The sequence below is a fragment of the Ornithorhynchus anatinus genome, chromosome 18, assembly GCF_004115215.2.
Source record: "Ornithorhynchus anatinus isolate Pmale09 chromosome 18, mOrnAna1.pri.v4, whole genome shotgun sequence".
NCBI lineage: Eukaryota > Metazoa > Chordata > Mammalia > Monotremata > Ornithorhynchidae > Ornithorhynchus > Ornithorhynchus anatinus.
In genome coordinates this window covers 43,647,161-43,661,417 of record NC_041745.1, presented here as the reverse complement: position 1 = coordinate 43,661,417, position 14,257 = coordinate 43,647,161, and the positions used below count along the sequence as shown (strand labels likewise).

General features: G+C 61.1%; 1 protein-coding gene across 2 annotated transcripts in view; it reads left to right on the top strand.

The window, feature by feature from the left end:
• Positions 1–12,125, top strand: part of HOOK1 (hook microtubule tethering protein 1) — a 31,211-nt gene extending 19,086 nt beyond the window's left edge. For both annotated transcript variants that reach the window (XM_029046454.2, XM_039914649.1), the window contains 10 exons: positions 652–739; positions 915–975; positions 2,253–2,393; positions 4,154–4,247; positions 6,490–6,524; positions 7,626–7,708; positions 8,850–8,950; positions 9,460–9,561; positions 10,554–10,622; positions 11,779–12,125. In XM_029046454.2, the coding sequence (XP_028902287.1) occupies positions 652–739; positions 915–975; positions 2,253–2,393; positions 4,154–4,247; positions 6,490–6,524; positions 7,626–7,708; positions 8,850–8,950; positions 9,460–9,561; positions 10,554–10,622; positions 11,779–11,952 (948 nt within the window). In that variant the 3' untranslated portion in view covers positions 11,953–12,125. The remainder of the gene's footprint in view (positions 1–651; positions 740–914; positions 976–2,252; positions 2,394–4,153; positions 4,248–6,489; positions 6,525–7,625; positions 7,709–8,849; positions 8,951–9,459; positions 9,562–10,553; positions 10,623–11,778) is intronic.
• The last annotated feature ends 2,132 nt before the right edge of the window (positions 12,126–14,257 follow it).

Below are 14,257 nucleotides of genomic sequence, written 5' to 3'. Positions count from 1 at the left end.
AACGGAGTCGGCGGGCGCGTTCTCTGCCCGCCGCCAACTCACCGTCTAGAGGGGGAGACGGACTTTAAGATAGAAAGCAGCGTGGCTCGGTGGAAGGAGCCCGGGCCTCGGGGTCAGAGGTCATGGGTTCGACTCCCGGCTCCGCCACTCGTCAGCCGGGTGACCGTGGGCGAGCCGCTTCGCTTCTCCGTGCCTCGGTCCCCTCATCCGGAAAGTGGGGATTGAGACCGGGAGCCTCACGCGGGACGACCCGATGACCCCGTATCTCCCCCGGCGCTTAGACCGGTGCTCTGCACGTAGTGAGCGCTTAACAGATGCCAACATTATTATCATTAAAAGAATAAGTTAGGGATGAGGACATCAGTGCTGTGGGGCTGAGGGAGGGGTGAATAAAGAGGGAAAATGATGATAATGATGATGTTGGTATAACAAATACCAGCATCATCATTATTATTATTGTTATTATCGGGAGCCCCGGGGGGGACAGGGGCTTCGTCCAGCCTAATTACCTCGTATCTACCCCGGTGCTCAGTAGAGTATCTGGCCCGTAGTAAGCGCTCAAATACCGTTCCGAAAAAAAAAGCTCTGCGCGTAGTAAGCGCTCAGTAAGTACCGCCGGTTAATGGATGGATTGGTTCCCTCCCTCCTTAGAGGCTGATCATCCAGCGGGACACCCTGAAGGAGACAAACGAGGAGCTCCGCTGTTCGCAGATGCAACAGAATCATCTGAACCTGGCGGGTAAAGGCACCGGGGCGGAAGGACGACCCCTTGGGGGTCCCCCTCCTCCGCGGAGCCCTCCGGGCTTCATTCGCTCATTCGTTCGGTAGTATTTATCGAGCGCTTACTACGTGCAGAGCACTGGACTAGGCGCGGGGAATGGACAGTTGGGCTTCAACCGTGCCGTCGGTTTCAGGGGCGTCTGCCGCGGGCAGCCAAGGGAACCTGGCCGCCGAGATGATGCCCGTGGAGTGCCGGTAAGATCCTCAGTGATTTTCTTTCTTTCTCTTGACCTCTGTCTCCCCCGTTCCGTAATACTGTTGGTATTTGTTAAGCGCCTACTATGCGCCGAGCACTGTTCTAAGCCCCGGGGGAGATCCAGGGCCATCGGGTTGGCCCACGTGAGGCTCGCACTTGATCCCCATTTTCCAGATGAGGTCACTGAGGCCCAGAGAAGTGAAGTGACTTGCCCACGGTCACGTAGCTGCCCGGTGGCGGAGCCGGAATTCGAACCCATGACCTCTGACTCCCAAGCCCGGGCTCTTTCCACTGAGCCACGCTGCTTCTCACAAAATAAAGTGACAAAGCCAGGATTGGAAGCCAAGGTCTTCCGCTGCCCGGGTTCTCGTCCGTTAGGCCGCGCCTCTCGTCCGCGAGAAGGGCCGACGAGGGACCCTCCGCCCAGAGAAGTGAAGGGATTTGCCCAGGTAGAGCAGGAAACGTCCCTATTTCCTGTTGCGTTGAGCTTGCCCCAGCGCTTAGCCCAGCGCTCCGCACGCGGTAAGCTCTTACGAGCTACGATTGAATGAACGGTTGAGGTAGAGGAGCAGCCTGGCTTCGAGGACCGAGCACAGGCCCGGGACTCGGAAAACCTGGGCTTCTAATCCCGGCTCCACCACCCGTCCGCTGTGTGACCTCGGACAAGTCACTTCCCTTCCTCTGGGCCTCGGTTCCCTCATCCGTAAAACGGGGATGGGGACTGGGAGCCCCACGGGGGACGGGGACCGCGTCCAACCTGATTAACGTACGGCCACCTCGGCGCTTGGGACAGTGCTTGGCACGAAGTGAGTGCTTAACGGGCACCGCGATTATCGTTATTAGGTACCTGGAGGCTGAAATAAGTGCCGTGAAGGAGAGAAATAAAATAAAATGTCGTGTGGTGTAAACCCCTCCCTCTCCCCGCAAACCCGACGGCTGCCGATGACACTCGATGGGCTGAGGAGCGGCCCGGCGGAGTGGGTGGAGCCCGGGCCCGGGAGGCAGAGGGTCCCGGGTCCTAATCCTGGCCGCGCCACCCGTCTGCTTGCGTGGCCTTGGGCGAGTCACTTCACTTCTCCGGGCCTCATTTCTCCCCGTCCGTAAAAATAGAGGTCGAGCCTGCGGGCCCCGGGTGGGACGATCAGATGACCCGGTATCCCACCCAGCGCCTAGAACGGCGCCTGGCACGCGGTGAGCGCACCACCAGTCCCGTCGCCGTTACCGTCCTAACAAGAGAGCTCGGCCCGAGCGTCCCGACGCTCCTCCTCCTCCCCAGGGAGATGTTCATCCGGCTGCAGCACGAGAACAAGATGCTGCGCCTGCAGCAGGAGGGCTCCGAGAACGAGCGCATCGCCCAGCTCCAAGAACAGCTCGAGCGAAAGCAGCGCAGCACCAACCGGCTGGAAACGGAACAGAGGTGACGGGACCCTCCCTCCTCCCCCTCCCGGGCCACCGGAGCGAGCCCGGGCGGGCGCTCGCTGGGGCCGCCCCCCCCCCCCCCCAGGGTGACGCGGTGCGGCCCTAGGACCCGGGTTCTCATCCTCGTTTCACTTCGCTGGGCCTCGGTTCCCTCCTGCAGAATGAGGATTCGGCACCTGTTGCCCCTCCTACTTAGCCAACCCCATGTGGGGCCCGATTATCAGGTGATGATGATAACGACGGTGTTGGTTAAGCGCCTGCTCCCTGCAAGGCACTGTTAATAATGTTGGTAATAAGTACTTACTATGTGCAGAGCACCGTTCTAAGCGCTGGGGGAGATACAGGGTAATCGGGTTGCCCCGCGTGAGGCTCACAGGCTTCATCCCCGTTTTCCAGATGAGATCACTGAGGCCCAGAGAAGTGACACGCCCACAGGTCCCACAGCTGCCAAGTAGCAGAGCCGGGACCTGAACCCGTGACCTCTGACTCCCAAGCCCGGGCTCTTCCCACTGAGCCACGCTGCTTCTCTACGCTGTTCTAAGCGCTGGGCGGGATGCGGGGCGATCAGGTTGTCCCACGTGGGGCTCGGGGTCCTCATCCCCGTCTTCCGGATGAGGGAACCGGGGCACGGAGAAGTGAAGTGACCGGCCACGCAGCCGCCAAGCGGCGGCGCCGGGATCAGAACCCGTGACCCCTGACTCCCAAGCCCGGGCTCTTGCCGCGGGAACGGATTCCACAGTTCTTATCGCTATTCGTCTGGCGGCCGGGGCCCGCTCGGGGGCCCAGCTGCTCGCGGAGGCCGGCGGCTCGGCAAGGAGAAGAAGCGGGCCGGGAGTCGCCGTTGGAAATTCTCTCTTCGATGTCGCGGCTGCGGAGGGAAGGGCCGCGGGCTCCCCTCGGCTCCGGGCCTCGGGGGAGCACGGAGGCGGCGATGTCACCGTAGCGGGGACGGGGCCAGCCGCCGGGAGACAGAGGGGCGGGGCGCGGCCTAGTGCCAACAGCCCGGGCCGGAGAGGCCGAGGACCTGGGCCCGAATCCCAACTCCGCCACTTGTCTGCCGAGTGCCCTGGGGCCGGCGACCTCATCCCTGAAATGGGGATTCGAGCCGTGAGCGCCGGGTGGGACCCCGCTTTTCCTGTATCTACCCCGGCGCTTAGCGCGGGGCCGTCCAGAGCCCTCGCCGGCTCTCCCCCGCCCCGACTCTCCCCCGGGGCTGCGGCCCGTCGTCCGTGATGACGCGTCCGCCTCGCACCCCCGGAAGAAAACGTGCCTTCCGTTCCCATCCGTCCCTCTGTCGGAGACTGGTTCCCCTTTGCCAGCCGGCGGCCCGTGCAAGCGGCTGGGCCCCGAGCCGGCCCCAACCGCCCGCAAAATAATATCTGTGGTATCCGTTGCGTGCTCCGCGCTGTACTAAGCGCAGGAGTGGACACACGATAATGGGGTCCCCCGGGGGGTTCGCCGCCTAAAGAGGAGGGACAACGGGAACCGACCTTTTCCCACCCTCACGCTCCCTCTCCCCGCCGCTCAATCCGGCGCTCCGCACACCCACCGCAAGCGCTCGAGTGACCGTGAGCCCCACGCGGGCCGGGGGCCGCGCCCGACCCGATCGTCCCGCGTCGACCCCGGTGCTCGGGCCCGTGGGACTAACGGAGGGACTGACGATTATGGTTCGGGAGTCGTTTCCCGTGAGGCCCGAGACCCGGGGCCGCCGCCCCCCCCCCCCCCCCCGCCCGGAGGCATGACAGCCGTCTCTTCCAGGCTGAGCGAGGAACACATCGGCGAGCTCCAGCGCCAGGTGGAGGACCTCCAGAAGGCCTTGCAGGATCAGGGGGCCAAGGCCGAAAACGAAGGCGTAAGTCGCTTGAAAACGGGCCCGCTGCCCACGGGGACCCCCCCCCCCCCCCCGGGTTGGGCCGGGGTCCGAGAGCATCCGCCGGGCGCCGGGTCCGAGAGCATCCGCCGGGCGCCGGGTCCGAGAGCATCCCCGGCCGCGGAACGGGGAAAGTGAGGCGGGGCTCGGTCGCTCCGTCGGTGGTATTTACGCAGCGCCCGCTGCGTGCCGCGGCACTGGACTAGACGCTCGGGAGAGGGCGATGCAGCAGAGGCGGACGTGGGCCGGGGAGGGAAGGGTGAGCTTTTCCGTGTTTGTGGATGCGGGTGTGCGGGAGAGAGAGGAGCAGCGCGGCGGGGCGGTCAGCGCGTCGGCCCGGGAGTCGGAGGTCATGGGTTCTGATCCCGGCCCCCGCCACTTCTCTGCTGTGTGACCTTGGCCGAGTCACTTCACCCCTCCGGGCCTCCGTGACCTCATCTGTAAAACGGGGTCGGGGCCCGTGAGCCCCACGTGGGGCGGGGACCCGACTTGCTTGTGTCCACTCCGGCGCTCAGTACAGCGCCTGGCACGTAGCGAGCGCTTAACGATGGAGCGGCATCAGAGAAACGGCGCGGGCCCGGGAGTCGGAGGACCCGGGGTCTAGTCCCGGCTCCACCACGTACCTGCCGTGTGACCTGGGGCGAGTCACTTCACTCCTCTGGGCCTCGGTTCCCTCATCTGCAAAACGGGGATTCAATCCCCGCCCTCCTCCTACTTCGACCGGGAGCCCCACGTGGGACCCGATCGTCTCGTATCTCCTCCCGGGCTCCGTCCGGCGTACGTGCGTGTTGGCCTCGTGCGCTTTCTCACCCCGTCTCTGCTTTCCCACCCCCTTGCGCGTCGCCCCGACTCGCTCCCTTATTCGTCCCCCCTCCCCGGCCCCACGGCGCTCGTCTCCGTCTCTGTCATTTATTTATCTTCCTCCCCGTCTCCCCCTCTGGACCGTCGGTCCGCTGTGGGTAGGGAACGTGTCCATCCTGTTGTTCTGTTGTCCTCTCCCAAGGGCGTAGCACCGTCAGTGCTCGATAAAGACGACGGAATGAACGAACGGATGGCGGGGGGCAGGGGAGGAGGCCAGGCCGCGTCGGTCACTCTCCCGCTCCCCCCGCCACCAACGGGCCCCGGCGTCTTCGCCGAGCCTCGGCTTTCCAAACCGGGAGACGCGAAACCCATCGGCTGCTGGCACGTGGGATCGTAAACGATTTTTCCACCCGCGGCCGTCGCTCTTCTCGATCGCGGCTCTCGCCTCGGTTTTTCTCCCTGGCCTCTCCCTCTCTTCCTCTTTGGTTTTACCGTCGTCTTCTTTTCCTTCGCCTGCTTCTTTAATTAATTGCATCTACCGGGTGTCTGCTCTGGGCCAAAGACCGAACCAGGGGAAAGGTGGCAGGATGGTAAATTGGACACGCGCCCACAGCGGGGGAGGCTGCCGGGGGCCGGGGAGGCTTGGCATCGGGTGGCCGAGGGAAGGGGGGAGGCGGTCAGCGGAGGCTGACCGCAGTAGCCTCTCGCTACCCCGCGAGGCCCATTCCCAGCCGCCGGGCAATCAGTGGATCTGAGCGTTTACTGCGCGCGGAGCCGCCCGCTTTACGTGCCCGGCCCCGGCCGGGCGATGCCAACCTTCCCGACTCGCCAGCCGCCGCGTCCCCCGGTTGCCATCGCCCGCCCCGTGCCCTCTCTGCCGCTTCCTAGCGGCTCCGTTCCTACGCCCCCGTCGCCAGATTTCTCCGAGGAGCCGACACGGTGCAGATCTGTGTTGGGGACCCAACCCCTCGGGGCTTTCGCTGTAGTCTCGGGAATGTGAAACCGGAAGATAGCCACCGGTCGTTGTGCCGTCCTTTCAGTCGATTCCAACTCCTCCGAGTCTCTCCTGGTGCTTAGCACGGAGTAAGCGCTGAGTGAATGCCACAGTCCTCGGTAGTATCGTAACCCCTCTCGTTATCATTAACCTCACTGAAACAGAGACCGTTAAATCTGACGTTATTAACGGCGGTACAGTCGAATTATTAGTATCGAAGTAGAAACGACTCCGTCTGGTCATCATCACGATCGCTATCCATCGCCACCGTCACAGTAATAGTAACGGTAATGACGGCGATAGAGCTGCGGTTAACGGTATCTCCCTGTTTTGATCCCCAGTGGCTTACGGGGATATACACAGTTGGCTTTTTTCAGTATTGAATTGGGTGAACTGCAAATTAATGTTGAGTTTTTTGTCCTTTCCTAGTCCAGCAAGCTAAAGCAGAAATTAGAAGCTCACATGTAAGTAAAACCCATCCACGTTTCCTTTGAGAAAGACAAGGGGATTAAAGCGTTTTTGAAGTCGGCGGTCACAGACCCCCCCAATTTCCCTGTTTCCGTGAATGGTAGATGCGCTCAGTTTAAAGGATGGGAAGGGATGTTTCCGACTTGGAAACGAGGCCTCCAGAGAGGGCTTCGGGCGGTTCGACTCTTGATCGATAGCTCCCTCCAACCCAGTCCCTCCCCCGATTCGTTCCCCCCGACCCCCCCAAAGAGTCAGAAGATGGTCACCCTGACCTCGATGCTTTAGAGGCTTGAAAAAACTTGTCGTTCTGTTCTTGGATCAGGTCAGCGTAACTTTTTGAATACTTACGTCGTTCCCCCGAGAGGAAACGTGACCCATCTGTCGGGTAGTTTGGGCCTCGGAGAGCGGATCTTCGAAACCTTCTTACCGGAAACTCCGGGTCCTTCTCCTAAACACCGACCGCAGTCGGGCGTGAGACGCGACTCCATTTTCTGGTCATCGATCAGTGCTATTTGTTGAGTGCTCACTAGGTGCCGGGCACTGTCCTGAGCGCTTGGGAGGCGGGGTTGGCAGCCTCGTTCCCTCCCCACAGCGAGCTTACAGTCAACGTGCAAAGGCATAGAATGGGAACGAAGGGGTCGTAGAGAGGCGGGGCGGCCTAGTGGGTAGAGCCCGGGCCTGACAGTCAGAAGGCCCTGGCTTCTAATCCCGGCTCCGCCACCCGTCTGCTGGGTGACCTTGGACGAGTCACTTCGCTTTCCTGGGCCTCGGTTCCCTCGTCTGGGAAATGGGGATTGAGGCTGCCCCCGGCTTTGCTTGTTCCCCCCCCCCCCCCCCCCCCCAGTGCTTAAATCATCGCGTGGCACATAGTAAGCACTTTAAATAAAAAATGAGGCTGGGAGGCTGGGTGGGGGGTGTTCATTCGCACTCAGGAGCCGGTCTTCCGCAATTTAAAGACATTTTTAGGCGAGCAGGCGATCCTCAGGGCGACAGAAAGAACCCCTCCCGTTGGCTCGGGATCGTTGTCTCCTAAAGGAGTTGCGTAAAACTGGGAGCCGTGAGGCCGAGCTTTGACACCCGGGGCCTCGTCTCCCTAGGGAGAAGCTGACTGAGGTCCAGGAGGAGTTGCAGAAAAAGCAGGAGCTCATCGAAGATCTGCAGCCGGAAGGACAGCACGGCGGTGAGTCGCTCTGTGGTGGCGTGGCTCAGTGGCGAGAGCCCGGGCTTGGGAGTCACAGGTCATGGGTTCGAATCCCGGCCCTGCCCCTTGTGCAGCCGGGTGACGGCGGGCAAGTCACTTCACTTCTCCGGGCCTCAGCGACCTCATCTGGAAAATGGGGATGAAGACTGTGAGCCTCGCGTGGGACAGCCGGATGACCCCAGTGCTTAGGGCAGGGCTCTGCACGTAGTAAGCGCTTAAATACCAACGTTATTGCGGCAGTCGGGTTGGTCGAGCTCTTACTGATCGCCCGGCACCGTCGTAAACGCCGGAAGACAAGACCCAGCTGGGAATTAGACCCGTTCCCTGTCCCCTGGGGACTTAGGATCTAAGAGAAGCGGCTTGAGCGGGTAGAGCCCGGGCCTGGGAGTCCACGGGCCTTGGGTTCCGATCCCCGCTCCGCCACGTGCCTGCTGGGCGACCTTGGGTAGGTCGCTTCCCGGGGCCTCGGTTCCCTCGTCTGGAAAACGGGGATGAAGACTGCGAGGGACGAGGGAACCGAGGCCCGGAGAAGTGAGGGGATTCACCCAAGCTCACACGGCAGACGAGGGGCGGAGCCGGGATTAGAACCCGGGCCCTTCCGACTCCCGGGCCCGGGCTCTCCCCGCGTCAGGCAGCGCCTCACGCGGGGCAGGGATGGCGTCCGTCCCAATCTGTTCCTACCCCAGCACTTAGGACAGTGATAGGTAGCAAGCAGTTAACAGATACTATTAAAAAGAAAAAACCAAAATCTGGCCCAGCACTTAGTACGGTGGCCGGCCCCGTAGTGAACGCTTAACAGATGCCATTGGAAAAGACAGATGATTAAATAAACTGCTCGGTGCCGCCTTTCAGTGAACAAGCCGGACCGAATTCCGAAATCTTCTCGTTCCCTGTGTCTGGATCGAATGAATGGATGATATCTTTGATTTGATTTCTTTATATTAGTGTCTGTCTCCCCCTCTAGACTTTAAGCTCTTTACGGGCAGGGAATGTGTCCGTTTATTGTTCTTTTGTACCCTCCCAAGTGCTCGGCACACGGTAAGCGCTCAATAAATATGACTGAATCAGCCGCCTGGCCGAAGTTGACCGTGGCCTTCTGCGGGCGATTTTATTTTTAAAGCCCAAAAGATCGAAGACCTGGAAGCGGCTCTCCAGAAGAAAGACGAGGACATGAAAGCGATGGAGGAGAGGTACAAAATGTACCTGGAGAAAGCCAGAAACGTGAGTCGGGTTTCGTTCTCAGGAGGCCCTGGGCCGAGCCACGGTGCTCAGAGCAGAGCACCGTGCTGGGCCCGAGAACCGCCCCCCCCCCCCCGGGATGTCCCGGGGGAGCCAAACCCGTCCCAAAACAGCGACACCCCCCCCGCCCCCACACAACCGGGACCAACTCTCAGAGAAAGGGTGTGGCTTAGTCGACAGAACCCGGGCCCGGGAGTCAGAAGGACCTGGGTTCTGATCCTGGCTCCGTCACTTGTCTGCTGTGGGACCTTGGACAAGTCACTTCACTTCTCTGGGCCTCAATCCGTAAAATGCAGATCAAGCCCCCGAGCCCAATGTGGGCGGGGAACACGTCTGCTGATCCCGTTCTGTCGTATCCTCTCAAGCGCTTAGCACAGTGCCCTGCACCTAGTAAGTGCTCAGTAAACACCCGTGGTGGATCACTTCCACCTACTACCCGGCAGCGGGGTCACAGCCTGACCGTGTGTCGTGTTGTTATTTCCTCTGCGCAGGTCATCAAAGCTCTGGACCCTAAACTCAACCCAGCGTCGGCAGAGATCCTGCTCCTGAGGAAGCAACTGGCCGACAAAGACCGAAAAATCGAAATATTGGAGGTGGGGGTCGGGTCCCCCTCGGTCGGTTGTCCCCTTCCGAATCGGGAATCGGGCCCAGAAAAAAAAAAAAAAAAAAAAAAAAAAAAAAAAAAAAAAAGTCGGTGTTTGTTCAGCACTTAACCGTGTGCCAAGCGCTGTTCCGAGCACCGGGGTAGATGCGAGGTCATCAGGTTGCCCCACGTGGGGCTCCCGGGCTTCATCCCCATTTTCCAGATGAGGTGACTGAGGCCCAGAGAAGTGACTTGCCCGAAGTCACACAGCCGACAGGCGGCGGAGCCGGGATTAGAACCCACGACCTCCGAGTCCCAAGCCCGGGCTCTTTCCGCTGAGCCACGCTGCTTCTCTGTACAGCGGTCCACCACGGCCAACATTTCAGGAGGCGGCGTGGCCTAGGGGATGGAGCCCCGGCCCGGGAGTCAGGAGGACCTGGGCTCTAATCCCGGCTCCGCCGCTCGTCTGCCGAGTGACCTTGGCTGAGTCACTTCTCTTTGCCTCTCTGCCTGTAACATAGGGATTAAGACGGTGAGCCCCATGTGGGGCATGGACGGTGTCCCACCTGGTCAGCTTGTGCCTACCCCAGCGCTTAGTACAGTGCCTGGCGCCTAGTGAGTACTTAGAAGCAGCGTGGCTAGCGGGTAGAGCACGGGCCTGGGAGCCAGCGGGTCATGAGTCGTGGGTTCTGATCCCGGCCCCGCCACCTGACCTTGGGCGAGTCGCTCTGCGCCTCAGTTTCCTCATCCGGGAAATGCAGATTAAAAACGTGAGCCCTGTGTGGGACAGGGACTGTTTTTAACCCGATCGCCTTGTTTCCACTCCGGCACGGTGCCCGGCACATAGTAAGCGCTTAACAAATACCACGATTACTGTGATTATTATCAGAACATGAGTCCTGCCTCTGGTTAACAACGGTCTTTACTGCAGGACAACACCCACCGCTCACGGTATTCGGGGCGAGAGAGGTACATCTGTTACTGGTCCTTGTCTCTCTTCAGGGTGAATGTAAAGTTGCAAAATTTCGTGATTATGAAGAAAAACTTATCGTGTCTGCCTGGTATAATAAGGTAGGTGGAAGCCGCGGCGATTAGATATCGTAGGAGATCGGGAGTTGATTGCCCTCTGGAAGATCCCCTTGACGAAGATCGGAAAATTCCCGCCTTTGGGCCTCGGGAAACGATCGCAGCCTCTCCTCCCGAGGGTGATCCCGAAAGGTTTAAGATCAGCGGTTCCCGCCGGATGTTCCAGAATGACAGCTTGGTCCCAGGCCCCAGGCTCCTGGACTTGGCCGTTCCTTCTGGCCGTGGCAGCAGAATCCATCGTGTCCTCTCTCAGTAGATTACCGTCTCCTTGTTGAGTGGCATTTAGGCGCTTACCAAGCGCCGGGCACCGTACTGAGCGCTGGGGTAGATACAAGCCGGTCAGGTTGGACGCGGTCCCCGTCCCAACGTGGGGCTCCCAGCCTTCGTCCCCGTGTCCCGGGAGGAGGGAACCGAGGGACGGAGAAGCGAAGCGATTCACCCCAGGTCACGCGGCAGTCACGGGGCGGAGCCGGGATTAGAACCCGGGGGCCCTCCGACCCCCCGGGACGGGGCTCCACCCCCCCCCCGGGCCACGCTGTTTCTCTGCTCCCCTGGTGGGAGAGATTCGGGTAGAGGAGAATGAAACCGGGTCTGCGGAAAAGGCGGCGGGCACCGCCTCCCTGGCCCCGGTGGGGATTTCCGGCGGGAGTTGATCCGCCGGGAGGGGAGGGTGTGGAGTCGGAGAGAGAGGAAAGAGGCCACGGCTTGGGCCTGGATTGTCCGCGGCCTGGCTTGGTGGCCGGAGCCCGGAATGGGAGTCAGAAGGTCCCGGTTCTAATCCCGGCTCTGCCACGTGTCTGCCGTGTGACCTCGGCCAAGCCGCTTCGCTTCTCTGGGCCTCGGTTCCCTCCTCCGTGAAAGGGGGATGGAGAGTTTGAGCCCCACGTGGGACGGGGACCGCGTCCAACCTGATTAGCTCGTATCTCCCCCAGCGCTTAGCACAGTGCCCGGCACCCGGTAGGCACCTAACAAGTACCATCATTATTAATTGTCAGTGGCGGCCGACACTCCAGGAGCGAGGCCTGCCCTGGCCCCCCCGACGGGGAGCGAGGGGCGAAGGGGGCGGGACCCCGCCCGATCTTCCCGGGGTTGACGGCGGGGTGGCCCGTGTGCGTCTCTTCGTTTTGTGCGTCTCATCCAGAGTCTCGCCATCCAAAAGTTGGGCATGGAATCCCGGCTGACCGGCCACGGCGCCGGGCCCGGCAAGGACTCGGGCGCGGGGCCCCCCGCCCGCTCTTTCTTAGCTCAGCAGCGCCACATCACCAACACGAGGAGGAACCACCCCGGCCCAGCCCCCGCGGCCACCTCGGATTAAACCGCCGGAGGGCCGACCCCGATTCCCAAGTGCCCTTACGGATTTGGCAGCTTCCGGGTCCCCGGGGGAGTTGGGACGCCGGACGTCCGACCCTTTCCCGGATCGAAAAGATGAGGAAACGAATCCGGTCGGACGTTTTGTAAAACGCAGTAAAGGACCCGTAAGGAAGCAAATCCCCGTCGTCGAAATGTGTCCGAAAGCACACCTCCCCGGGCGGGACGGGTAGCGCCCGGAGGGCCTTCTCCGGACCCGCCGCTCGGCTGCGGAGATTTCCATGACTCCTCCTCATTCCGCCGTTGGGTAGCGACAGCGGTGATGTTCCGGTGGCCCCGTGGACGTGGTTGGGGTGAAAATCCGCGCCGCTCCTGCGTCGCCCCTGGGTCCCCCGCCCACCTGACCTTCCCTCGGGCTTTCAGCGGGGGCGGGGGGGGGGGGGCGGGGATCGGCTTCAAGGCCAAGCGGCGGCTTGAGCGGGAGTTGCGTAGTGAGCAAAAAGTCCCGGGTCCCGTCTTCCCCCGACCCCCCACCTTCTACCGCCAGTCCACCCGTGGAATCGTATTCTCGGCCGGTCCCCGTTTAGTCCGCGGAATCATTGTCCGCCTTTCCCTGGGCGACAAGGCATTTGGTCTTTAGGTGTTGGAAACGACCAGATTCCCTTGGGGAGAAACCAACTGGGAAAATCTAATCGGACCCAAGGCGGACACCAAAGACCGAAGGCCCGGCGGGAGGGGAAACCGGGTCGGGCACGGTAACGGTGAGGAAGGGGTTGGAAGCCACCTAGGTTTTTTTCTGTTTCCGCGTTGACGTGCCGGCCCGGGGGGTTCCCCAGAGCCGAAGGTCTCTTTACAGGAAAGTTGCTAAGCTTTAGCCGGAGGTATGCTTTGGGGAATCGGTGTGTAGTTTTAAGGAGCAAAATCGCTTTCTACTTGATTTAAGATAATGTAGATTTTTTTTTTTTTTTTTAAATCCCGAGGAAGTGAATCGAGTCGAGCGGGAAGGCCTATTTTTCCCAATCCACTTGTTTCTCCTTCTCGTTTTCTGACATGGGATTCTCACCCAGAGCCTTCTCCGTCTCTCAGGCTCTGTGGGGTCTTCCGCCGGTCTTCTGCTTGACGTGGATAGCTTCCCTCGTCTGTTCTTGACCCCCAGTATTGCTGAGAGATCGCCAGTTTACCAAAGGGCGGTCAGGCAGAACCCATCTTTATCGGTGAGGCCGGAGTTTGGGTTCCATCGACAGTACTAATCAAGCAGACATCCGGTTGAGGTTGCCCAGACGGCACGTAAACGCACGCCTCCTTTTCGGAGATTTTTGTCCCGTCAGCTTCTCTCCCGCAGGGCACCTCTGAGCTTCTGAGACGATTCTACCTCCTAGGTCTCGGTCATTTATATCCCCGAGCGACGAGACCGTCGGTCGGCATTTTCTATCTCGGTTAAAAACCTGGCTCGCTTGAAGCCCCCTCCGGAACCGAACGGCGCATTTGCACAAACCTCGAAATGCCGTTGCCCAAGGGCGAAGTGTTCCGGAATCTTCTAGTCGGCAGGCAGAGAGGGGACGGCGTCGGTGGGGGGTGTTTTGGTTACGAAGAAGATTTCCTCGGCCATCGGGACCCCCTTCTAGTGAGGTCAGTCTCAGGGCCTCCGTCCCCCCGGACTGCCCGCGTCTCTCGGAAGGAGGCGCCGAGCGCGATCCCGTCAGAGCCACCGAGCCATCGGGTGCTGGCCTCGTCCACGGGTGAGTCCCTCGCGGAAGCTCCCGGAAGGCCCGCCCGGGACCGCGGTCCCTGAGCGAGAAATTCTCGGCGTAACGGCAGGTGACGGGCCGGGGCCCGATCCGTCGGTCGCATCCATTTTACGGGGAAAGACCTCTTCGCGCCAGACCGTCGGAGCGCCTGGTCCTGGGAGGCCACGCTTCCGATAAAATGGCGGCTAAAGAGCCGGGTGTGAGGACGCTTCCCATCCCCGGTGAGCAAGGGGGCGACTGTCACCCCGTAGCTTGACCTTAAGATTTGCGGTCCTCCGGGTCCACCGACCCACACTCCCCTCGGCCCCGGGGGCGCGTGCCCACAGGATGTACGTGGAAGAACTCACCGTGTCCGGCGGGGGTAGTTAACTCGGATCACCTCAGAGTGATAGACCACGGGGAGAACACTGAGAACACTGAGAAGCAGCGTGGCTCAGTGGCAAGAGCACGGGCTTTGGAGTCAGGGCTCATGAGTTCGAATCCCAGCTCTGCCACTTGTCGGCTGTGTGACTGTGGGCGAGTCACTTAACTTCTCTGTGCCTCGGTTCCCTCATCTGTAAAATG